Genomic DNA, 25917 nt, shown 5'->3' on the forward strand with positions numbered 1-25917 from the left:
ATATCCTCTTAAGTTGAGATGTTCATCTTTCTGTGGTAAGGCCTGCAGAGTCACTTAAGAGAGAAATTAATAATGCAGCCTTTAGGGGCAGGCTACAATGTCCCATTCTTCATTTTTAATTAAAAAAGGGGCCAGAAGATTACATGTGTATATAATTTGATGGTTTTTCTTTTTTTTTTTTAAAAGCATACATGTCTTTCACAAACTCTTTTTTGAGGTAACAAAGAGATGATGCAAACCAGGACAGTGTAGCCCCTTAGGCTGCCATTAAATGAATTAAAATAGAGGCTGTGCCTTTAAGAATCCAGAGACCACCAGTATTCCATCATGCTGACCAGGTAACAGTCACTTCAGTTCTTTTTTCCGGCTCCTGCTGACAGGATCCTGGAGAACTGAGCTCGACCTTTTCAAAATCATCACAATCATTCCAGATTTAGGGCCTCATTACGACCCTGGCGGCCGGCAGTAAGCTGGCGGTAACACCGCCAATAGGCCAGCAGTGTTCCGCCAGCTATTATGACTGTGGCAAAATAGCCACGGCCATACCGCCGGCCCCTCCACTATACCGCCAGACTTTCGCCTGACAGTCATAATCCCCAGGGCAGTGGTGCAAGCACCGCTCCCCTGGGTATTATGAGTCCCAACCGCCAGCCTGACCACGGTAGTAAACACTGCCATGGAAAGGCTGGCGGTAAGGGGGACTTGGGGTGACCCTGGGGCCCCTGCACTGCGGCCCCCAGGCATAGCCCCGTCGCGCATTACACTGCCCGAATTTCGCAACTGTACCCGCTGTACATCAGCATTGATTACGAGCTGGCAGCAATGTTGATGTGACTTTTCCACTGGGCCAGCGGGCGGTATCACTGTTACCGTCCGCCGGCCCAGTGGAAAAATCATAATAGGGAGCCAGAAATACTGCCGGAACTGGCGGTATTCTGTCTCCCGTCTTTTTAAAAGACCGCTGATGTTGTAATGAGGGCTCTTGTTCTCAACTGATTCATTTGATGGTTTTTATTTCTCCCTAGCAGTTTCTTTATTTTTCTGACTAAAGGTGAAATTTTTTAGTCAAACAAAATGCCATTTCCTTGTTTGACAAGTGTCCTGCTTGTGGGAGAAAGAAGGCCAAAACAGGTCCTCACGAAGTAGGTTTACTGTGCCTTCCCTCAAGTAGTGTTTCTGAGTCTTGCCAAAACTGTAAGACTTTTTCCAGGCATACCCTGTGAGACAGGGAGAAGATTCAACTACATGGCACAGAGGAGCAGCAAAAACAGCAAGCGTCGCCCGAAGGTGGGCCCTCAGAGAGAGGAGAGGGTCTGTCCTCTACCAGGGTCCTTCCATCTGTCTCTCTTACTTCCAGGAAGAAGACAACAGTGTAGAAAAGACATTGGTCCCGGTCACATCGAGCGTGTTGACATCAATGAGAGGTACAGCACCTACCTGTTTGCCATAATCCACAGGCTCGACATCAAGGAAGCAGCGAAGAGCAGTGTTGTCACATGACCAGTCGACGTCAACACACAGACCTCCTTCGAAGTTGAGAAATCCATCTACACCACGAAATTGACATAACTCACTGTCACGGTCCCCCCCGACGTCAACACAATGTCATAGATTGCCATCAAGGGCAACATCAACGTCAAGACGTCGCCATCTATCACCATCAATGAGTGGATCGACTTTGAGACATCAGAGGAGGTTGCCGTTAAGACAGAGTAGATTGACGTTGAGAAGTCTGTCACCATCTGTTTCATTGTGGGAGGTGAGGAAAAGAGGAGACGCATTTATTCCTATCATGACTCAGACTATTCCAGGATATACTCCTCTTCCTCGAGGTTTGAGCCTTGTTCTCCGCCACTCTCCTCTCCTCCTCCTCCTACACCTCCATCTTCACCTCCACCTCCTCATCTGCTTTCATTATTACCGCCTCAATCAATGCCGACTGTGCTTCCCCCACCAGCACCACTTCCGTAACCACAGGCCACTTCCAGATCGTGCCATCATTCATGTAGGCACCGACATAGATCAAGGCACTGATCTGCCAACCGCCATGGTTATCGTTCTTGCCACTCGCATTCCCAGTCTCACTATCAGACCACTGATACATCCCCCACTTCAACTGGAAAATATTCACTGACACTATCTGATTCTTCACCACCTCGAGTTTCACCGGTGGACGACATCGCAGCATTCCAAGAAGTGTTGATGAGGGGTGCTACAAAACTAAATATACCCATGTCAACTCTGTCCACCTTAATCTCAGTCATTTTCAAGATGCTTCAGCACAGAACATCATCTCAACCACTACTTCCACTGGTGCCAGGCCTCTTTCAACCTGCCATGGGTTTTTCCTGACTCTGGCCACAGTAAACCGGCCCCATCCAGGCTTCAAAAGAAGTATCACCCTCCGGAGCATAATTCAGCTTTCCTCCAGTCAGATCCTACACCAGATTCAGTGATTACAGTACCGGTGGAGAAACAACATGCCACAACTCCCACTTCTACAGTACCACCAGATAAGGAGAGTTGCAAGTTGGATTCCATAAGTCATAAAGTATGCAGTTCCACAATAAAATTTGTGAAAGCAGCCAGTGCCACTGCCCTTCTTAGGTCACTGTGGGAATCCATGCAACAGTTTGCTGCACATCTTCCCAGGAATAAAAAAGAGGATTATCTGGACATCCTTAATGAAGGCTTGATGGTATCCAACCAAGTTATCAGTGCTTCCGCAGACTCATCCATTTAATCAGCACACAGGTACTGCCACGGGGTTGCACTCCAGAGACATTCTCGGCTCCATCTTACTACCCTAAAACAAGAAGCCCAACAGAGAATAATAAATCTTCCTTTCTCTAGCTCCACAGTGTTTTTAAGTCATACAGATGATGAAATGTCTAGAATGAAGGCGGAGATGGGCACTCTAAAGGCAGTCAGCTTAGAGAGGTCCAGGGAGCAAAGAAAATCTTTCTGACTCTACCAACGTTGTACCTATTTACAGAGGGTTCAAACCCCTTATTGGCATCACAGGTGTCAACAAAGTGGTACTCAACAACATCAGCACCAACGACTGTACCAGTCATACCAGAGAAAGCAGTCTAGGGATTGACCTATCCTGCAGCCTGCTAAAGGCAGCAAACATCCATCCAGGCCAAAACTTTGAATCTTTGCTTCCCCCTCTTCCATTACCTACTCCGGTAGGGGGAAGCATCCAACATTACTTAACAGAGTGTCAAAACAACACTCTAGAAGCCTGGGTTCTGAATATTGTTCGCAATTGATACTGTCTCAGATTCAGCAGCCCTCCACCGTCCATTCCGCCGAGACCATCTGTAGGAAGTTGGCTCTGTATGTGCTATTTCAAAGTAAGGAATAGCATGCACAGAGTCCAAGGGTTCCCCTTAGAGGTAAAATAGTGGTAGAAATAGATAATACTACTGCTCTATTTTGTGGTAGTGTGGTCGAGCAGTAGGCTTATCCAAGGAGTAGTGTTAAGCATTTGTTGTACATACACATAGACAATAAATGAGGTACACACACTCAGAGACAAATCCAGCCAATAGGTTTTTGTATAGAAAAATATCTTTTCTTAGTTTATTTTAAGAACCACAGGTTCAATTTCTACATGTAATATCTCATTCGAAAGGTATTGCAGGTAAGTACTTTAGGAACTTTAAATCATAAAAATTGCATGTATACTTTTCAAGTTATTGACAAATAGCTGTTTTAAAAGTGGACACAGTGCAATTTTCACAGTTCCTGGGGGAGGTAAGTTTTGGTTAGTTTTACCAGGTAAGTAAGACACTTACAGGGTTCAGTTCTTGGTCCAAGGTAGCCCACCGTTGGGGGTTCAGAGCAACCCCAAAGTCACCACACCAGCAGCTCAGGGCCGGTCAGGTGCAGAGTTCAAAGTGGTGCCCAAAACACATAGGCTAGAATGGAGAGAAGGGGGTGCCCCGGTTCCGGTCTGCTTGCAGGTAAGTACCCGCGTCTTCGGAGGGCAGACCAGGGGGGTTTTGTAGGGCACCGGGGGGGACACAAGTCCACACAGAAATTTCACCCTCAGCGGCGCGGGGGCGGCCGGGTGCAGTGTAGAAACAAGCGTCGGATTCGCAATGTTAGTCTATGAGAGATCTCGGGATCTCTTCAGCGCTGCAGGCAGGCAAGGGGGGGGTTCCTCGGGGAAACCTCCACTTGGGCAAGGGAGAGGGACTCCTGGGGGTCACTTCTCCAGTGAAAGTCCGGTCCTTCAGGTCCTGGGGGCTGCGGGTGCAGGGTCTCTCCCAGGTGTCGGGACTTTAGGTTCAAAGAGTCGCGGTCAGGGGAAGCCTCGGGATTCCCTCTGCAGGTGGCGCTGTGGGGGCTCAGGGGGGACAGGTTTTGGTACTCACAGTATCAGAGTAGTCCTGGGGTCCCTCCTGAGGTGTTGGATCGCCACCAGCCGAGTCGGGGTCGCCGGGTGCAGTGTTGCAAGTCTCACGCTTCTTGCGGGGAGCTTGCAGGGTTCTTTAAAGCTGCTGGAAACAAAGTTGCAGCTTTTCTTGGAGCAGGTCCGCTGTCCTCGGGAGTTTCTTGTCTTTTCGAAGCAGGGGCAGTCCTCAGAGGATGTCGAGGTCGCTGGTCCCTTTGGAAGGCGTCGCTGGAGCAGGATCTTTGGAAGGCAGGAGACAGGCCGGTGAGTTTCTGGAGCCAAGGCAGTTGTCGTCTTCTGGTCTTCCGCTGCAGGGGTTTTCAGCTGGGCAGTCCTTCTTCTTGTAGTTGCAGGAATCTAATTTTCTAGGGTTCAGGGTAGCCCTTAAATACTAAATTTAAGGGCGTGTTTAGGTCTGGGGGGTTAGTAGCCAATGGCTACTAGCCCTGAGGGTGGGTACACCCTCTTTGTGCCTCCTCCCAAGGGGAGGGGGTCACAATCCTAACCCTATTGGGGGAATCCTCCATCTGCAAGATGGAGGATTTCTAAAAGTTAGAGTCACTTCAGCTCAGGACACCTTAGGGGCTGTCCTGACTGGCCAGTGACTCCTCCTTGTTTTTCTCATTATTTTCTCCGGCCTTGCCGCCAAAAGTGGGGCCTGGCCGGAGGGGGCGGGCAACTCCACTAGCTGGAGTGTCCTGCTGGGTTGGCACAAAGGAGGTGAGCCTTTGAGGCTCACCGCCAGGTGTGACAATTCCTGCCTGGGGGAGGTGTTAGCATCTCCACCCAGTGCAGGCTTTGTTACTGGCCTCAGAGTGACAAAGGCACTCTCCCCATGGGGCCAGCAACATGTCTCGGTTTGTGGCAGGCTGCTAAAACTAGTCAGCCTACACAGATAGTCGGTTAAGTTTCAGGGGGCACCTCTAAGGTGCCCTCTGGGGTGTATTTTACAATAAAATGTACACTGGCATCAGTGTGCATTTATTGTGCTGAGAAGTTTGATACCAAACTTCCCAGTTTTCAGTGTAGCCATTATGGTGCTGTGGAGTTCGTGTTTGACAGACTCCCAGACCATATACTCTTATGGCTACCCTGCACTTACAATGTCTAAGGTTTTGTTTAGACACTGTAGGGGTACCATGCTCATGCACTGGTACCCTCACCTATGGTATAGTGCACCCTGCCTTAGGGCTGTAAGGCCTGCTAGAGGGGTGTCTTACCTATATTGCATAGGCAGTGAGAGGCTGGCATGGCACCCTGAGGGGAGTGCCATGTCGACTTACTCCTTTTGTCCTCACTAGCACACACAAGCTGGCAAGCAGTGTGTCTGTGCTGAGTGAGAGGTCTCCAGGGTGGCATAAGACATGCTGCAGCCCTTAGAGACATTCCTTGGCATCAGGGCCCTTGGTACTAGAAGTACCAGTTACAAGGGACTTATCTGAATGCCAGGGTGTGCCAATTGTGGATACAATGGTACATTTTAGGTGAAGGAACACTGGTGCTGGGGCCTGGTTAGCAGGGTCCCAGCACACTTCTCAGTCAAGTCAGCATCAGTATCAGGCAAAAAGTGGGGGGTAACTGCAACAGGGAGCCATTTGTTTACACCATCCAAATTCCAAATCTCTCAATTACAAGCGGAGGTAACCATCCCCTTACAGAAGCAGACGGTGGAGCCTGTTTTTCCTACAAGGAACTTGAATCTGTTCAAGATACTTTCTTGTCACAAAGAAAGAAAAGAACCAATTCAGAGCCATTTGTGACCTCAAAACAGTCAAAAAGTGGATTTGGCGAGAAAAGTTCTGGATGCTGCCTTCACACCAAATGTATCCCCAGTTACACCAATGGGATTGGCTTTGTTCCATCGACCTTCAAGACGCATACTTTCACAATCTAATTGCCAGAAAGCACCACAAGGTCTTGAGGCTTGTAGTAGGTCAAGATCACTACCAGCACAAAGTCCTTCTGTTTGGTCTTAAGTCACCACCCAGAACATTCTCGAAGTGCATGGCAGAGGTGGCTGCCCATCTCAGGAAAAACAAAATATAGTCTACCCATACCTAGACAATTGGCTGATCAAGGCGTCCACATCTCAAGAAGCTCAGCTTCACTACCACTGATATTGCAACCTCCTCAAAAGATAAGGCCTACAAGGAAAGCTCAGCAAGTCAAATTCTGTCCTGGTTCAGCCATTACACTACCTGGGAGCAACCATCAACACATTACAGGAAGAGTGTATCCTTTGGAAGAGAGACGATTATCAATCCTTCAGAAATGTCACTATCTCAGGGCAGCTTTCCCTCCAACGGTGAGAAGAGTATCCTTTCTCCTTGACTCAATGGCATCCTGCATCTTCCTCACACCAAACGCTTGTCTCCACATGCAACCTTTGCAGGAATGTCTTAAAGACCAATGGGACCATTGGTGGGCATTTGGGAGGACAGGAAAGTACTATCTCTTCATGCAATGATATCCCTGAAGTGGTGGTGCTCCCCAAAGAACCTCCTTCGGGGGATGCTTTTTCATCAGAAGGTTCCAACACAAACAATGGTGACGGATGCCTCAATTCTGGGATGGGGAGCTCACATTAACATCCAGAGCACCATGTACGATCTCAACAAGCAGGGAGGGACAAGGTCTAGACGACATTCACACAAAGCACAGACAATATGGAAATGGTTCTTAGCCAGGAATCTGTCAATCATCTTCCATGTGTACAAAATGCTCAGCCAGGCTCTCTCAGCAGGATTCTCCAAGAAAATCACAAGTGGATTTTGCACACTGACATCGCTCACAACTTATTTCATCTGTGGGGCACACCTTCCATTGACATGTTTGCCGCTGCAGAAAACAGAAAATGCCAAAGCGTTTCCTGGAGTTATTACCATCTAGGGACACTGGGGAATGCCCACTGGATTGACTGGTCCAGCAAATTTCTTTAAGCTTTTCCACTGATTCCCCCTAATACCAGCAGTTCTCATCAAGCTGTCCTACTGGAGAGCCAAGATGATCCTAATAGCTTCAGAGCGGCCACATGAATGGTGGTTCATGGACCTCCTTCACCAGCCCATCCATCCACATCTCAGGATCCCATGCAGAACAGACTTCCTGGTGAAGTTCCAAGTCCAGATACTGCATCGCAATCTCTCCTCCTTGAATTTCGCAGCATGGCTCCTGAGATAGTACAGTATGGACAATTGAAACTGCCAAGGGAATAAATGGACATCATCAACGAGGCAAAGCAGCCTTCCACTCATTCTGCATGTGCCTTCAAATGGAAAAGATTCCACTTTGGTGTTCCTCCAAGAACGTGGACCCCACTTCTTGCCAGGAGGATGTCATACTGCCATACTTACTTCATCTGGCAAAATCCATCTTGCAGTTCTCATCTATAAGGGTTCACTTGGCAACCCTTAAGGCTTACAGAAAATGTCTTTTACAAATGTCTTTTTCCAAAATCCGATTTTCTAGAAGGTTAGAAAAAGGTCACCCCCCCTCCCCTCCCTATTAGGTGTACGTCGCCTCCCTGGGACCTCATCTAATGCACAATCCTTTCTAACCTATTCACAAAGCATTCCTGCAACACCTTTCCTGGAAAACAATTTCCCTACAGCTATAACATCAGCTCGCAGGGTCAGCAAAATCCAGGCACTCTGTTCTCATGAACCATATACAATCTTCCCCTTCAACAAAGTACTTCGAAGTTCCTCCCTAAGGTTATTTCAGATTTTCACCTTAATCAGACCATTTCTCTTCCAACACTTATCCTTGCACAACTCTTGGAAATTTGCCATAATACTTGTATAACTAACTTCTCACTGGAAATTACAATGCACTTGTAGGCTTCAGTCACTCACATCCAGTGTGCATAAATGTACTTGTTAAAAAAAGTACTAAGATGTTGTGTGGTAAAAGTACTTTTCAAAAGTTAGAAAAGCATTTCACAATTTAATACATTAATATATAGGCCCTGATTTTTTAACTCACAGTGCTACATCATGCTATGATTAATAAACTCAAATTGTCATGTCCATAGACCACAGAAGGATGGAAGGTGTAATCAACTTGTTGGCATTTGAGGCCATGACCTTGAGTTTAGGCGAGTAACAGTAGAAGGAGCATTGACCTGCAGAGAAATTCTTACTTGAGAAAATAGACTGGAATCAAAGCTCATCTTGCCAAACTGTATGAGCAACACTTGTTATGGCAAATGTCTTACAAACTGCAGAGAGCCTCAACAAGGGCAGGATTTGCACGGTTGCTGCTTCCTGCTTAATAGCCAAATCTGGTTCCAAGTCTAAAGTTTTTGCCTTCTCACTTCCATAAGCCACTCTGCTGTGTGTTCATGGACATGATTATCCACAATATATAGGTTTATAGATGGCCATCCACAGATTACCAAAGGCCTCATTTAGAGCTTGAAAGAGCTGGAGAACAGCTGTGAATCAGCTGTGCTCCTATCCCATGAAACACGTGATTCCTCCCCAGTAATCTTGTCATTGTGTTCACACTGGCAGAGTTACTGCGGTCTCTGCCAGTGTAGACTTCTGATGGTGAGGCTGGCTCACCAAAGGTTCCCTGGTCACAGTGATGGTTGTCCCACTTTATAAAGGCACGACGACTGTCTCTCGTTCTCCCTGTCCAAGTTTGTTAAGCGAGGCATGATTGACATTACTATGGAAAATGTAGAATGGACCACTCATACAGACAGGTAGAAAACTTACTGCACTATTGGTCATTTACTTTCTGGGTTGAGAATACACACCCTCACTATGAGAGTTTATTTCCCAATACAAAAAACTGGGTGTCTTTAAACACAGTGCCTGCTTGGCAAAACTCTAGTCCTGTGAAGGGAACCTCCACACCGAGGCTCTCTTTAGAGCACAGTAATCACTGCCAGGCTGGTGGGAATCTCTTAAAAGAGCATACAGTCCTACATCACAGTGACAGAGGCCATGGCCTCTGCTACAGTGGCGGCCAGGTGGACCATCAACAAGTCCAAATTACTCCTTGTTTATTAAGTCTGAACATCTTACTTCTTGCTTCACTTTGGAAACAGGAAATCAGATGTATTTGGTGATGAGGTTTTATGTGGTTGTGGCAGTGATGCAGGACTCAACGTTTCCTCAGCAGCTTCGGACCAGCAGATTGTAATACCCAAAAAACTCTACACTCATGATATTAAAACTCTGTCAAGTTCTGGAAGAGTCTTAATTGCCCTTTTACTAGAAACTAAAGAAAGAGTGAGAGGAAGAATCTGCTCCTATTTAGGTGTTACAAAGCTTGTGAATCCCCCTGTGCTGAATCCTTTCAACGTGATGGGGGATGAGAGAGGAGAATGACTAGTCATGTGTCTCTCTTCCACTAGTAACTATTGCACTTTTCTCCTCAGAGAAAGTCCAGAGAGAGCTTGATGATGTCCTTGAACCTTCTGAAACCATCCACTATGAACACCGGATGAAGCTGCCGTACACCAATGCTGTGATCCATGAGGCACTGCGCTATAGCAGTATTGTCCCTCTTGCCCTACCACATCATTGTGTGAAGGACACCACTATCCAGGGCTTCCATCTTGAAAAGGTAATTACGTTTGTCCTTACGTTGTCTGGTCAGTTACTTTCCTTTCATTCAGAGTCATGCCTTTCCTCTGTATGTTTTATGAACTTTTGATGGAAGATAATTCACACCAAACAGTAGGGCACTAAGGTACTAAGAGCTGCTAAATTCAGAGGAAAGTATACCTGTAAGTAAATACAACTTTTTGCATGACCACCCCCATTTATTTTGTGTGATGCTGTTGGTTTTTTTTTACTCTGTACAGTGGGAGCCTGCTCACTAGAGCCCAGTGCCTGTGCTCTGACCCATAAAATGGTTGAATTGATCACTTTAATGTACATATATGTCCCTAGTATATGGTACCTGTACCCAGGACGTGTACATTAAATGTCACTAGTGGCCTGTAACCCTTATTCTGCCACCATTAAATTGACCATGTAAAACATGACTCTAGGCCTTCCACAGCAGCCTAGCTGGGCAGGCCTAAAACTGTCATTTCCACCTGTTGAAATCACCATTGTAACAGACCTAAACCTTCCTTTTAAATAGTAGTAAGTCACCCCTAAATTAGGACTCACCAGTCATAGGCCTTATGGATTGAATGTGTTTACCATGTCTCTACAGTGAAGAAGGTCCTAAACCTGTCTTTCGCTCTAGCAAGGCATGCCATGCTATAGAAACCTCTGGGTTACTTGATTACACTTAAAAAGGCTAACATGAGATTGGCACAAGCTCGGAAAATACTTCAACACTCATTGTTATAGTTGAAAAATCCAACTTAATGCCAAAATAGATTTTTTTTCTATTTCAGGAGTAGTGGCATTTAAAAGTCACTATTTGTCTCTCTTAAGCCCTTGGTAGCCTTTTCAGAGTTAATCAAAAGCTGTCACCTGGTAGCCTGACAGCCCCCTTCCAGGAAAGGGAACCAAAAGTGCCTTGGGTTGGAGGAGGTGTGACTTCTCCTGACCGGATTGCCTATGGGATGTACCCATCAACTGCACAAGCTTCCAAGGGACGTCCCATGTTACAGGCAGATGTAACTCGCATCTAGACCTGCCCTTCCCATTGCCAAGGTAGTTAGGATGGTACGAATCCCAGTGGGGAAACCTGTTTCAGAACTTGTTTGCAAGGGGAGTTTCTCCTGTCCCTAGATACATTCCAGGGGTGTGCTCAGGGTACTGGCCAGAGGAAGAAAGATTCTGCCATGGTGAATTTTGGCAGAGCAGTGCATTGTGATATTGTTCTGGTCCAAACCCCCAGGAAAGTTTTTCAAAATAGGAAGAGTTACCCCTGAGAACATCTTCCCTATTGGTCAGGGAGTTTACCCCACCCACAAGCTAGAGCTAGGCACAGATGTAGTATCCCTGGATACCTTCTTCAAGGAGAGTTTCTCCTGTCCCTAGATACACTCCAGAGGCACATCTGGACCTTCGGAAGACAGAAAAAGGATTGCATCGGAGTTGAACCCGTGGAAAGAGACCCCAAGAGCTGGACCTGCTCACACTTCTACCAGTACAAAAAAAGTGGATTCCAAGGATCAGATGGCTGACCTGTTAAGCTACAGAACCAAAAAGGCAGCAAGAAGACTATTTGTTCAAAGAGCCAAGCTGACCAGTTCCAATTGGATTTGCCCTAGCACCTGCTAATGGCGATTTTCACTAGTCCCTGCTGGTGGCTTCTGGGAATGTAAGTCATAACCCCGAAGTGGTACCCACAAGGTCAGGGACCTTTTGCTGGTAGAGAGTGCTCCTCTGATCCTAAAACCTGCAAAACTTGACACTCAGAAGATAGTTTTTCAGAACTTTACCTCCGAGAACCAGTGGAGACAGGCCCTTCGGTCAAAGCTGCCAATCTGGATTCACCTGTCAGATTCAACCGACTGGCTTCCCCAACTAAAAGGATTTCTACTTTCACAATGGTTTCTCAGTTTGAACATAGAGGGACTTCACTGAGACTGACATTGAACAGCATCCAGCCATTGACAGGATGCTCCTGGACACAGAATACGGACTTCAAGTGCTTGGATCTTTCCTGCAGTTGATGCCACCAAGTGTCCCGCTGGAGCTGAGGCCTGAGCCAAAGGCCTGTGTGTTACTACGCCACTGTTGAGCCCACCTTTGGATTCATCTTGACCTGCAAACAGGGACTTTCTTCTGAAAATCTTCTAAGTGAGAAGGTAAACTTTCCAGTGGGACATACCTGGTCCTTGTATCCGACCTGCAACAGCTCACAGTTGGCCTTATCTTTTGACTTGGACTAGGTCAGTGCGATCAGATAACCATGAGTGGCACCTTGTGCTTTAAGACACTACTTTGATGGAAAACCTCTAAAAATCATATCCCTGGTTCTTTGCATCCGATATTTGTCATTTCAGTGTCTATTTGTTCATTAAATTACACTATATGTTTATGAACTGCAGTGGGGTTGTTTTATTGCGTGTTTTCTACTTTTGAACTGTTTTGGTACTGATAAATGTTACACATTTCTACTAAGGTAAGCCTGTCTGTTCTGAACTATAGCTACCAAGCACTGAGCCCAGGTTTAAATTATTGGGACCTAACTGGACCTGGTACAGTATTGTGACATTATTAACCGTTGAGGGCTCACATCCCTCTCCAACTAGTAAACCACATTCTCACTCTGTGACTGTTCCTTTACTACCTGAAGAGTATGGTGGAGGTTTTAGAAGTACCTTCAAAAGCTAGAAGATGTTCCAACTCTAAGTCAGGCTCTGTTAGACCTGTCAGCCTTTGGGTGGTCTTCCGCCAACCCTTTTGCCTTCTTACCTCAATTGTTCTGCGGAAATTAGTTTTTGTTGGTCTCAGGACACTGTGCATATTACCACTGCAGACCAGTGCTAAAGTGCTTGGGTTACCCTCCCCTAAACATGGTTAAATTGGTCATATGTGATTAGTATATTTAATTTACTTACAAGCCCATTACACAGCGGTCTACCCAGGGCCTGTACATTAAAAGCTACTAGTGGGCCTGCAGCACTTATTGTGCCATCCACTTAAGTAGCCCCTTAAGGGGGGATTTGGCCAACATGGCGGCCAGAACAGATGCAAGTTGATGACCTCCGGGCCGCCCGCCAAAAATTCTACAATAAATCGCTGGGCCCGTATGCTCTTGCTGCCCGAATGAGCGGGGAAACGGAGCCTGCAATGGGAAGGGCGCTGTGGACATACAGAGAAGTTGCATCGGATGAGAATGCATGAGCTGGGGGGCCTCCCGGAATCGATGATCGTGTGGGCCTGTCGCTGCAGGGGCTGCAGTGAACAGAGATCACCAGCGGCAGTGCGAAACTTAGGCGATGACAGGACCGACCAGCTTGAGGGCTATCTCTCGCCGAGTGTGTGGCGGAGTGGAGACTGCTGAGGAGACGACACCAGTGGAGCGCAAGGAGCTACCCCTAAAAAAAGGCAGGTGAGCCAGGGGGCTTCCCGGAGCTTGCGGTCACGTGGGTCAGCCACCACTGGAGCTGTGAAAACTATAGATTGCCAGCTGCACTGCGATGTGTGTGGTAGTGGTGCTGACCGGCTCGCGTGCTGTTCAGCCCTGACTAGGAGGAGGAGGGTAGACTGCTTGGAAGACAGCGCCGCTGGAGTGCTGTTCCTAAATACTGGTGGTGAGCCCGGGGGCCTACCAGTGCTTGCAGCCGTGTGGGTCTGCTTCGAGAGGAGCCGTAGGTGCAGTGGGTCGCTGGCTGCATAGCGCTATTGGCGTGGTGTCATTGGCCGATCCATGGCAGTGGCCGACAAGGCACCAGGCCTGGGGCATTGAAGCAGTGATATGCACTCATACACGACTTGAGCAAAGTCTGCGAAAGGACACACAGAGGGTCATGCGGGTCCTAATGGCAGAATAAATGGACTACAACGCAGCAGACTTTGAACTGTAGAGCAGCGTCCTACAGCCCACAGTGATCTATTGGATGTTAATATTGATCACAACTGTGGAAATAGCGTACTGAAAACGATTGTGGTGGCATCACCCTAGACCTCAGTGAGGGCCTGTCTGACCTGGGCAGAGGTGAGTAAAATAACCTGCCAAGGGGACACTATCATAATTAGGATATGCTCGGGGTTAGGGGCCGGGCCTCAGCCTCATTGATCCCTGGTTTCATTGGAACAGCGGACTGGTGTGCTCCATGCATGCAAGGGTGCCCATGCCAGAGTTAAAGTGTATGCAAGATCTCCTACTAGTTTTGCCATTGTACCCTCTGGTGTGAACCAGCTATTGAGACTGTTATTAATAACACAACAACCCGTGATATGCTACTATAATCAGACAGCACGCTGAGTAGTCACTCACACATAGTCTGATTGACACTGCCGAACAGGAAGGCCTACTGTCCATCATGATGGTGCACTCCAAAACTCGGAAATCCACTGGGCAGGGCCCCATAGGGCTCACAATACAGGCTCCACAGGTCGCTTGGCCGGAAGGTTCACTCACCAGATCAGATGCCACTCTTCGCAGTAATTTTGAGCAGTTTTATCAGATACTAATGGCGAACACTGACTCTAAGACTGCCTTTGGCTTCAGGAAGCCAAAATTGACACAGTTTCTATAGAAGTCACCCTCCGCAGAGCAGATCATCGTACGTTAACTGTGCAAGTGGATGACACGGAGTCAGCGCTCACTGGTATGAGACCTACTCTTCAGGGATCACAGACACAAGTGCAAGAACTACAAACGAAAGTAGATACACTTCACCAAGGAGCGGAAGACATGGAGGGTCGATTCCGCTGCAAAAATGTCCAATTTCTGGGTGTTCCGGAACACGCAGAAGGACCGAATAACAAGTTGGTTTTAGAAAACTGGCTGATGGCATTAGTACCTAAAGACAGAGTACATAAATTTTTCTTGGTGGAAAGGGTGCATTGTTTACCAACTAGGCCACCTCCACCGGGGGACAGCCCTTGCCCACTGATTGCCTGCATTCCCAGTTACCGAGATCAAGATCTGATAGTGCAATTGTTTCGGTCAAAGGGACCATGGCATTATGAGAATTATCCGATAATGACATTCCTGAACTTCCCAGCAAAAGCACAAATACGTTGTAACTCATACAATACAGTGAAACAGAAACTTTGTGAACTCTCATTAGCATATGCCCTAATCTATCCAGCCAAACTGAAGGTCATTCATAAAGGGTCCTCGCACTTCTTTTCATTTCCGGAGGATACCTGGACTTGTCTCCACGCCAAGGGCGTAGCGGAAATGGCTCATTCAGAACGGACTGCAAGGGGCTGGTTGCAACCCTGACGTCGCCAGTGCAAAAAACAACACACCAACCGGATCGGGCACAGGCGGCGAGAGAACAAGCAAAAGCAGTGGAGGAGGTGACGCTTATCAGCGCAAGCTCGTTTGCACATCTTGATACTATCCATCCTTGGGAGGCCAGCTCTGTGACTGATAACTCAGAGACCCCATTGAGCACTGAAATCCGAGGCCCGGATCTGATGCACCGCCTGGCAGACGATTTGCTCTAAATCAGATGTACTGAACACACCTTACCCTCTCTTGGATCTAAGGGAAAATTAGATATATTACTCTAAGCCCAAAAGTGGAGATGAGCATGCGAGTCTGAGGCGAATGTTTTGACTACTGGCGGACAGGCTAGTAGGCCTAGTGCCTTCTACTGGAAAGTACCACGTCACCAGCGAAGAACCGAATTGGATGACGTTTATACTTGATGGAAATCAGATAAAATCTTTTGCTATTAATGTTTCTTGGGGAACTTTAGGCTGGAGACTGTCAGTCTCACCAGCAAGTGGGGATGATGTCTGATATCTTTCTTACCTATCTATCGTAATTCTTTTAATGCACTGTGATATATGGGATTGTCAACACATAAGACATAAAGACCAGTGCACTATACAGTGGCTCTAGAGATATAGAGCCTCCAAGCTTTAGAGATAAGGGTGGACCCTTGACCCCCCTTCTCAGAGATTCTAAGAGATGACAACAGACATTCAAAATCAGACATCTCTGTGGGTAACTGCTTTACTAGTTCTACCCCTCGGTATAGGTTTCTCACATGGAATGTCAGAGGGATGGCCAAAATAACTAAATGATGTAAAATACAGTCATATCTTAAGAGCCACCCCATACCTGTGGCAATGTTACAGGAGACCCATATTACACAGCCCACACTTACTGCAATGCAAAACAGGTGGAGGGGCAGATATAATGAACTACCGCCTCTGTGTATACGAGGGGGGGTACTGATATGGATCGCTCCCAATGTGCCCTATGTGGTGAGAATGGCATAGCTTGACCAGGACAGCCGATATATGGTCTTGGAGGGCTCTCCTTTAGTGATAGCAGGGATATATGCCCAGAACGTTGACCAGATGGCATTTCTTGATACCCTCTCGCCTGTACTGCTACTAAACCATCAGATCACAAGCATATGGGATGGTGATTATAATTGTGTGCCCGATACTCTAATGGACAGATCAGTACCCACCTTACAGGGATCGTCGTGTGTCCATGTGTTGCTCTACTTGCTGGAATGAATGGCACAACATCATATCTGTGATGTGCGGCAAATACGTAACCCCGTGGTGAGAGAATATTCTTATTACTCACCAGTACCTGACATTCACACAAGATTTAACTTGTTTTTGTGTAGTGACTCATTGGGAAGGAGATGCAGCTGATACCAGAATTATAAAGAGTAGGGCTGGAGCCCTGGGGTAACTTTTTGATTCACTTATCACTTTGGTTGATGTCCAGATTTGAACCACTAATCACTCTCATGGCCAGTGTTGTGGGGCTATTAGATTTGGAGTAGCTCCTCCTGTGACAGCCAGCTTTCTGAAGGAAAGACAACAAAGGAGTGGGCACTTAAAAAGGAAGCAGATTCCTAGCATTAACGTCAACGACTCGGACTGTAAATCATATTTAGTGGCTGGAAATGGACTATAAGAAGGTAAGCTCGAAGCCCCAAAGAACAAGTTACTTACCTTCGGTAACGCTTTTTATGGTGGATACAGTGTCTACCGGTGGATTCCTCACTTTTTAAATATTCCCAATGCGCCAGCATTCAACAGAAATATTTTCTTTCTAGCTCTGCACACCAACAAGGACATCAAAATAACACAGCTCCGCACGGGACTCTGTCTAACATTATCAGAGCCATAAGAAGTCCTCGCCGGCGTGCTGACGTCAGTTTCACCCACTTTTTTTTTACCGTGCCTTCGAGGCGAACGGGTGAACACCAACATCACAAGCACAACATGTGCAAACTCAACACTATATATATATAAATCCATATATAAACATGCATTCTGTATATACAACATGCCAGAAATACATATATTAACAATATATACAAATAATATACTTCTTGGCACACCAAAACATGCGACGGGGAGGTGGGAGGGACCGTAAGGTATCCACAGGTAGATACTATATCCACCAGAAAAAGCATTACTGAAGGTAAGTAACTTGTTCTTCTGATGGATACATCTACCTGTGAATTCCTCAAATTTGACTAGAATCCCAAAGCAGTCCTGCACTCGCAGGTGGGTGTCTGGCTATACCAAGAAATCCTGCAGCACTAAATGAGCAAAAGGACCGTCCCTCCTCACTTCTGAGTCCAAGCAGTAATGCTTTGCGAATGTGTGGAGGTAAACTTAAGTTGCTGCTTTGCAAAGATCTACAACAGGTACACCTCTAGCCAAAGTCGAAGTAGTAGACGTAGCTCTGGTTGAATGAGCTCTAATGCCCTCAGGAGGATCCTTCTTTGCTAGTGAATAACATGTTGTTATGCAATGAATGACCCACCTTGAGAGTGTTCTTTTGTGGACAGCTTTGCCTTTCATCTTGCCCACGTAGCCAATGAAGAGCTGATCATCTGTCCTGAAGTCTTTCGTCCTGTCCGCATAGAAGCTCAGTGCTCTTTTCGGATGCAGACAATGCAGCCTTTCCTCCTCCTTTGAAAGATGGGGGAGGAGGGTAATAGAGGGTACTTTCCTACACTCACAATCTTAATTCCTTAAGTTACGGGACAGCAATGGTATCTCTCTTTCCTCCAGCTCCTGCTGTTCATCCAAATACTGCTGTTCCTCTAACAGCCTCAAAGTTGCCCTGCTTGATCTCAGCCAGGTTTCCAGGCACGGCATCGATAGAGAATTTACCAATGTCAATGAAGCCAGCTGTGGCAAAGGCAAAGTTGGATGGCAGCGCCGGATCCTCACTCCGCACTGGAGTAGACTGACTCGATGCCGGTCACGATCTATCCGATGTCGGTATCAGCGCTGCCGGCGCCGTCATCTCCGATGGACATGGTGTCTTCTTCTGCGTCGACCCAGTCCACTTATATGGAGTCGAAGTCAGAAAAGGCATGAATGGAGCCTGCCTATACGGCGCCGGTATTCCAAGATTAAATGCCATAGGGCCCATGGGCCAGCAGGCACACCAGAGGGGGCCATTGCTCTATTGAAAATGCTAAACCAAGCATTTAAGAAATCAGACAGATCCGTTCCCAGAGCCAGAAAGGCCGGGTACTCTTGTTCCTTTGGCGGAGGCTGAATTTGACTTGTCACCTGATCTTACACCTCCTGACCTTGTGTGGATGTAGTAGAAAATTGAGCCACAGAACTCAAAGACAACGCCGATATCTCTACGAAAGATGGCGCCGGTAATGCCTCAGGTGACTTCTGTTGAGGAGAGAGAGTGTGACTCACTTCTCAAATCCTGCAGTGCCGGGATCTCAAAGTCAGAGATACCAACCGAGGGCTGTCATCTCGAGACAAGCAATGTCTTGAACCATGATGACATTGTTTATTGTGCGATTGTGAAGAACTATGTGATGAAAACTCCTCCTGCGGCCTGGATCCTCGTCAACCTCTCTTCTCCTTCTTCGCCTGTGACTGAAAGTGTTTTTCTTTTCTTTCTTTTACAGCCTTCGGATCCATGCTCCGAAGCATCCTCCAACGTCAAGGTCAGAACTCAAACACCAAATACATTTCTCATAGGGTCAATCACTGACATATGATCCCCGAACTCCCTTAAAGCCAGATTTCCTAGGCGGAGACATTGTAGCAATAAAAATATCTCCCTCAAAACAGTTATAACACAACGGAGAGGTAGAAAAAAACATTAGCGTCAAAGGCACGGAAAAGAGAACTGACGTCAGCCCACCGGCGAGGACTTCTTATGGGTCTGATGACATCAGATGGAGTCGCATGTGGGAGCCATGTTATTGTGATGTCCACGTCGACAGCTAGAAATAAAAGATTTCCATTGAATAATGGAGCATTGGAAGTATTCAAAAGGTGAGGAATCCACAGTTAGATGTATCCATCAGAAAAATGTCAACATCAAGCAGACAGTTAACATGTATGTTGGAGGAGTGCTCTGCAAGACTTCTACCTATGACCAAGGATGGGGAAAAGGTCTGCCAGTCGCCCAGCTAGGTGATGGGACATCACCCAGTTAAATAGAGAACTGTTTGCACTGGGGCCTGGAGAACCAGTGCCTATGTGCTTGCTAGGACCACTGTGCCCTTTGAGGGAGAGGAGACCACCTGGAAGGAGCGAGGTCCAGAGGGGGATCCTGGTGAGTGGGTGCCCATAGCAAGCTGTGAGGAATCGGTTGTTGCATTGATCAGGCCTTTACCCATTTGCACATAAAGTCAGCGACCCTGCATACCAGAGCGGGCTGCCGTGAAGTTAGCCGTGGCTGCACTGATTGGGCCATTGCCCATGTGCAGGTACAAGTCGGTGGCCCCATATGCCAGAGGAGACAGCCATGAAGAGTGCATTACTGCCATTCTGATCGGGTCATAGCCCATGTATGGAGAAAATTCAACAAACCCAAATGCCTGAGGGGACTGCCCCAGAGAGTGCATTGCTGATATGCCAATCGGGCCGTAGCCCATGTGTGCAGTAAAGTTGGTGACACCGTATGTCAGAAGGGGTTGCTGTTTTACTGCCAAGCCAATTGGGCCAAAGCTTGTGTGCATAGTAAAGTCCCCAACTCCATAAGCCAGAGGTGGGCTGTCATGAAGAGCAAGAATCATGACCTGGTGTCACTGGTGCTGCGAGGGAGGGCCAGTGTGGTGACCTTCGAGTGCCCACGTCTGAATGAAGCAACAGGATGCATACGATTTTCCATTACTTGCAAGAGGGATCAGACAAACTTACCGCAATACTGGAGGGAGTGTCGCGGCTGGGACTCCAGCAGAACTCCAGCAGAAGTGGATAGGAATGAATGCAGAGCCCAGGGGAACTTGTTCTGTCTCACAGCGCTATAATCGTTAGAACGCTTTTGACTTTGGAAGGGTCAGAGTGGGACTCCAGAGACATAGACTGCTTGTGAGGCCTAACCTGAATGTCGTCTGTCATCAATGTGGAAGCTTAAGTTACTTACCTGTAGTCCTAGTTCTCTTCTAGAGGAATCCTCATCAAAGTCATAAGCACTGAATATTCCTACCCTCCTGCGCTGAGCACACAACAAATATACACATATATATAAATATATGTTCAATGTATATGTAGTAGATACAACTTGTCTCTATAGTTTTAAAAACATATATATGATTTTACACATACATGCAGGATATACTAAAAAGGGTAAAAAATGTCTAATTTTCATTAAGTTTTCCTTTAATAACTTTAAAAAAACCCTCTGGCATTTCTGTAAATCAGAAAAAAGGAGACCCAGGGCCAGATGTACGAAGCCTGTTTCCGTTTCTTAATGGTCCGAATCAGTATTTCGGGCTGTTAAGAAATGCAAACTGGGTTTTTCTAATGTACAAAGCCCTTTAAGGAATCGCAAATTGCGATTTCTACCCTGTAGAAATCGCAATTTCCGATTCCCAGAATAGGAAATGATAATAGGGATTACTTATTCGCATTTCCCATTCTGATGTACTATGCATTTCCAAAATGCGATTTGGGCATTTTGGGGACGCAATTACCACCAACTTTAAGGCGGTGGTAATCAGGTGCAATTAAAAAAGACACCCCAAGGTGCTTTTTTAATTTGCAATAGAGCACACACATGCCCCTTAAGCATATGTGTGCTCTACAGGTACAACCCTATTTTTGGGGTCCACCAAGAGGGGCCTTTTGCCCTTTGCCATCCCTGGTTTTGCATTTCCTAAATAGCTATTTCTTAATAAGAAATCGCTATTTACGAAAGGCAAAACTGGCCCATTGACTCAAATGCAATGGGATTTTTTAAGTGCGATTTCCTAATAGCGATTCCAACTTTGTAGGAATCACTATTAGGAAATTGGTATTTCTGTACATAACGTTTTGCATTTCTTAAATAGTGATTTCTATGAAGTCGCTATTTAAGAAATGCAAAATTGCATTTTTGTACATCTGACCCACAAAGTGCAATATTATCCTTTATTGAAGAGAAAACTGCAATGAAATGCAAAGATATTTTTAGCTAATAGGCTGTATTCAAATTAAAATAGTAAATCAAATAAATGGCACCATGCCTTTAAGGCCTCTAGGACCTCCAGTATCCCACCGTGTCTCACAGGTGAGAGTGAGGTGACAGGTGACAGTTAGGTCAGTACTTTTCTACAGTGATATGAAGAACAAGACACCAGTAAGAATTAACTGCTTTATGTGAGGTCGTCCGGGGAGGTGGGATGGTTGTTTATGACTTTTATGAGGATTCCCCCGGTAGAGAACTAGGATTACAGGAAAGTAATTTATCCTTCTCTTCTAGGGGAATCCTCATCAATAGTCATAAGCTGAAAGTACCAAACTCAGTTTCCATTGGGGAAGAGGGTAAACTAATAGGATCGAAAACTTTTCTTAAACCCTCTAGAAAATCTTTAACAATAGGCGTTTGAAAAAATGATATCTGACCAGGCGAATTTTCGCTAAGCAGTTATGGCTGCAAGATGTACCTTTATTGATGAAAATCACAAACCTGATTTTGCTAGATGGAGGAGGTAAGGTAATTGACCTCCTCCTGCCCCAGATACAGATTGAAGTTACTTTGGATGCATCACATATAAAATCCTTTCCATTTAAATGAATATAAACGCCTTGTCGGTCGATGGTCTTTTGGACTCCTTGAGAATGTTCATGCATTCCTGGGAAAGACCTAGATGACCATATTGCAGGAATTCAGGAGCCATGCTGTCAAGCTCAGCGAGGGAAGATTGGGATGGAGTATCCCAGTAGCAATGCCTGGCTGGCTGATGGACGTGGAGTGCAGAGGAGACAATGGCATTTCATGTTGATTGAAGATAACCTGTCCTCCAAAGTATACACTTTTGCATGGTTTGTATCCAGTGTTGCTCCTAAATAATGTATACTTTGAGTTGGTAGCTGTGCAGATTTCTTGATGTTGATCTGTAGACCCAGCCTTTGTAGAGTTCCGAGGCAGATCTGATAATGCCGTTGAGCAAGTGCTGTGGAGGCACTCTGGATCAGCCAGTCGTCTAAGTATGGGTAGACAAAGATTTGCTTCCTCCTCAGGAATGTATTTTGAGAATGTTCGGGGTGCTGATTTTAAGCAAAGGTTAATACATTGAACTGGTTGTGCATGGATGCCACTCTGAAGCAGAGAAACTTCTGATGTTTTCTTGCAATTGAAATGTGGAAAATACATCCTGAAGGTGTGTGAAGCACATCCATCCCCCTGATAAAGTTGGGGGTAAATTTGATGAAGGGCAAGCATCCTGAATTTTACTTTGCGGATGAACTTGTTCAAGAGCCGTAGGTCTAGGATCAGTCTATACAGTATTCTTGAGTTTAGCCTTTTTTCTGGATTTGAAAATAGCGTGAATAAACTTCTGGCCCCCATTGTGAGAGGGGAACTTCTATCACTTCTTTTTGAGGCAACGTGTCTACTTCTTTTTGCAACAAAACTTGTAGGTGAGAGGATTTTGCTTTTGGTGACCCTACGGGGAGGAGATTGGAACCTGAGCAAGTAACCATTTTGAACAATGTTCAAACACAACTGTTGTTTGTTATAGCGTGCCACTCTTCTAGGTGCTTGACGATACTTTCCCCCACCGGAGCAAGAGTTGGAGAAGAGGGAAGCCATGGTCCATTGCTTTGTCTGTGCCTTGAATGAAGAAGCAGAGGTTTGGGAAGTGCTCCTTCTTCTTCCTGGACATTGAGGATAGTGTTGTGACCGGGTATGATGTTGCTGCTGTGGTACCCAGTAAGGGGTTTGAACCCTTTGTTGAGCATGACGTTGGTCATAAGGCCTGTATCTAGTCCTGAATTCTTTGCACTTCTCGAATCCCACTACCTTGAGAACATCTACCTCTGCTTTCATTCTGGCCATTTCACCATCGGCATGTGTGCTGAAGTGGGACGCGCCAGTGAAGGGAAGATTCATTATTCTTTGCTGTGCTTCGGGTTTTAGCCCTGTAAACCTTAGCATGAAAAATGCCTTGTAGTGATGCCATGGGATTAGCCATGCGCAGAGAGGTCAGAGGTATCAGCTGCAGCACTAATGATTGGTTTGCCACTAGGACTCCTTCCTCCAAGATTTCCTGGAAATCTTGCCTATCCTTCTTTGACTTTTTTTGTGTAAATCTGGACAGGCAGTCTCACAACGACCTAAAGTACCTCCTGCGTAGTGCAGTTGTGCTGACCACCTTTATGAACGATGCAGAGGTGTGACACATTTTCTTCCCCATCAAATCAAATTGGTTACTTTCCTTATCTGGGGGAGCTGTAGAGGAGGACGAAGTGGCATGAATCTTTTTAGCAGCTGCTACAATCACCGAATCTGAAGGAGGAGATGACCGGAGGAACAGAGTGTCTTGATCTAGTGCTTTTTAAGTCTCGATGGTGCAGCTCGTACAGAACCTGAGCACATCTCTCCCCATACTCAAACAATACTTCCATCAAATAATTTTATCCCCAGATTTAAGAATAATATCTACAGCCAAATTAGGACAATCGCCATTATGGGTTGCCCAAAGCTGCAGCCATCTGTCAATGAGGTTTCCTTGACTAACAAAGTGACACATTGGATTACAGATGTGAGGAAATGTCATAGTGTAATTTATTCTGACATTTGGAGGGCAACTCAGCATTCCCATACAGATAATACAGAATATGTTAGGCTCCAACTCTCCCATCCCTCGCTTTAGGATGGCCTGCTTTCTGTGCAGGCACAAACTCCCTTTCTTAATGTCTCCCAGATCCAATTAAAACCTAAAGATTTGACAAGATGATGGTTTTATTTCTTTATTAAAACCTCTAACAGCATCCACCAACAGATGAGCCAGCACATCAAGTTCTTGCCTCCTTCCTTCACCGCTCTCTCCAACTGTCCCCCAGTGGAATTCTCACACTGTAGAATTCCACTCACTGCATCACCACGTAACGAACTCTCTGCCCATATAAGACCATAACACATCTTCCCCCTTCATAACCCAACCAATATAACAAAACAACGTTATAAAGATTATAACAACAGAACAACATAAAATGAACATATATAACAAAAAGATAATGACAATTATGCAGATAAAATAATATAAAAATCACAAAATAACCTATTAAAAATATGTACTAAATATCAACCATTTGCGTAAATATATGACATTCCATCGCTTGCTTCACAAAGTCTGTAAGATGTTTTGGATAGATTCTATTCCTCACACTTCTCCTCAAATCCTCACTCTCACCCAGATTGGGCAATATACCTTTCTTTCCCCCCCTCATTGGTACATTTGTCTAGGCGAGACAAACTCCAAACTTCACCACCTTCAAGTACCAACACATTCTTCTTCACCTTTATAACCTTCCTCGGTCCCATGTATTTGGATTCCCTTTGGGACACCAGACTGGCTTCAAACACCAAATCTCCCTCACGCCAATTCCTCTGTCTCACACATCGTCCTTCATCAAACCTCTTCTTGTATTTAGCTTGATTCGCAATCTCTCTGGCATGAACAGATTTAAAGGTATCTGACTCTACATCTCGGGTTTTAAAATGTAACCATGTAGGATTCAATTTGGAACCTGCCAACCTGCCCTTCAAAATACGGAAAGGGGACATGCTTATAACAGCATTGGGTGCATTCCTATGGGCCCTTAACTTCTCTCTCAGCACAACCTTCAAAGGCAGTTTGTTCTCGAGAGCTACTTGAACACTCGCTTTCACCAACTGATTCATCTTCTCCACTAACCCATTAGCTTGAGGAGCAGATAGTGCAGTACGATAATGGGAGATTGCTAAGTCCCTAAGGAAATTCTTCATTTTTATTAAAGTAAATTGGACCCCATTATCAGTCACTATCACCTTAGGAATGCCCTCACAAGCAAATACCTCAGTCAAAAACTCTATTACAGTTCTAGTGGTAATAGAATGTTACACAACTAGCAGTGACCCACTTAGAAGTGTAATCAACTGGAACAATCACAATCCTTTCATTGGGTGGTAAAGTTTCAAATGGTCCAACCAAATCCAAACCCAATTTGACCCATGGTTCATCTGGAACAGAAACTGGTGGCAAAGGGGCAGTCCATACAACTTTAGACTTGACATTCCCGGCACATTGTACACAATCCTTCACAATCGTCTATACTTGTTTGTCTAACCCTGGCCACCAATAACATTCTCTAATACTAGCTTTGGTAAGGTTCCTACCTAAATGCTCCTCATGAGCCAAATTAATCAATTTCTCATATAAGCCGATAGGTGGCACCAATCTGCTGTCCCTATACAAATTGCCATCTATGATGCTTAATACCTCCTTAACACTCCAAAATGCTTCAGCACCTTCCTGACAATTATTCAAACACGGCCACCCTTGCACTACATAATTCATGACTATTCTGAGAACTGTGTCTTCACTGCATTCTTCATTCCATTCTGCCTTGTCAAAAGCAGATTTCTTAACCCATAATATAGGAACTTGCTCATCCATACTGCTATCAAGTAATGACATCCTAGAAAGGAAATCTGCAGGAATATTCTTTTTTCCGGGATAATACTCCACC

At 45.9% G+C, this 25917-nt stretch overlaps 1 protein-coding gene across 2 annotated transcripts in view; it reads left to right on the forward strand.

Annotated features, from left to right (window-relative positions):
* LOC138279163 (cytochrome P450 2J2-like) overlaps positions 1–25917 on the forward strand; it is a 157359-nt gene that overhangs the window by 91572 nt on the left and 39870 nt on the right. For both annotated transcript variants that reach the window (XM_069219384.1, XM_069219383.1), the window contains exon 7: positions 9795–9982. In XM_069219384.1, coding sequence (XP_069075485.1) covers positions 9795–9982 — 188 coding nt within the window. The remainder of the gene's footprint in view (positions 1–9794; positions 9983–25917) is intronic.

Source organism: Pleurodeles waltl, unplaced genomic scaffold (assembly GCF_031143425.1).
Source record: "Pleurodeles waltl isolate 20211129_DDA unplaced genomic scaffold, aPleWal1.hap1.20221129 scaffold_69, whole genome shotgun sequence".
NCBI classification, from domain to species: Eukaryota; Metazoa; Chordata; class Amphibia; order Caudata; family Salamandridae; genus Pleurodeles; species Pleurodeles waltl.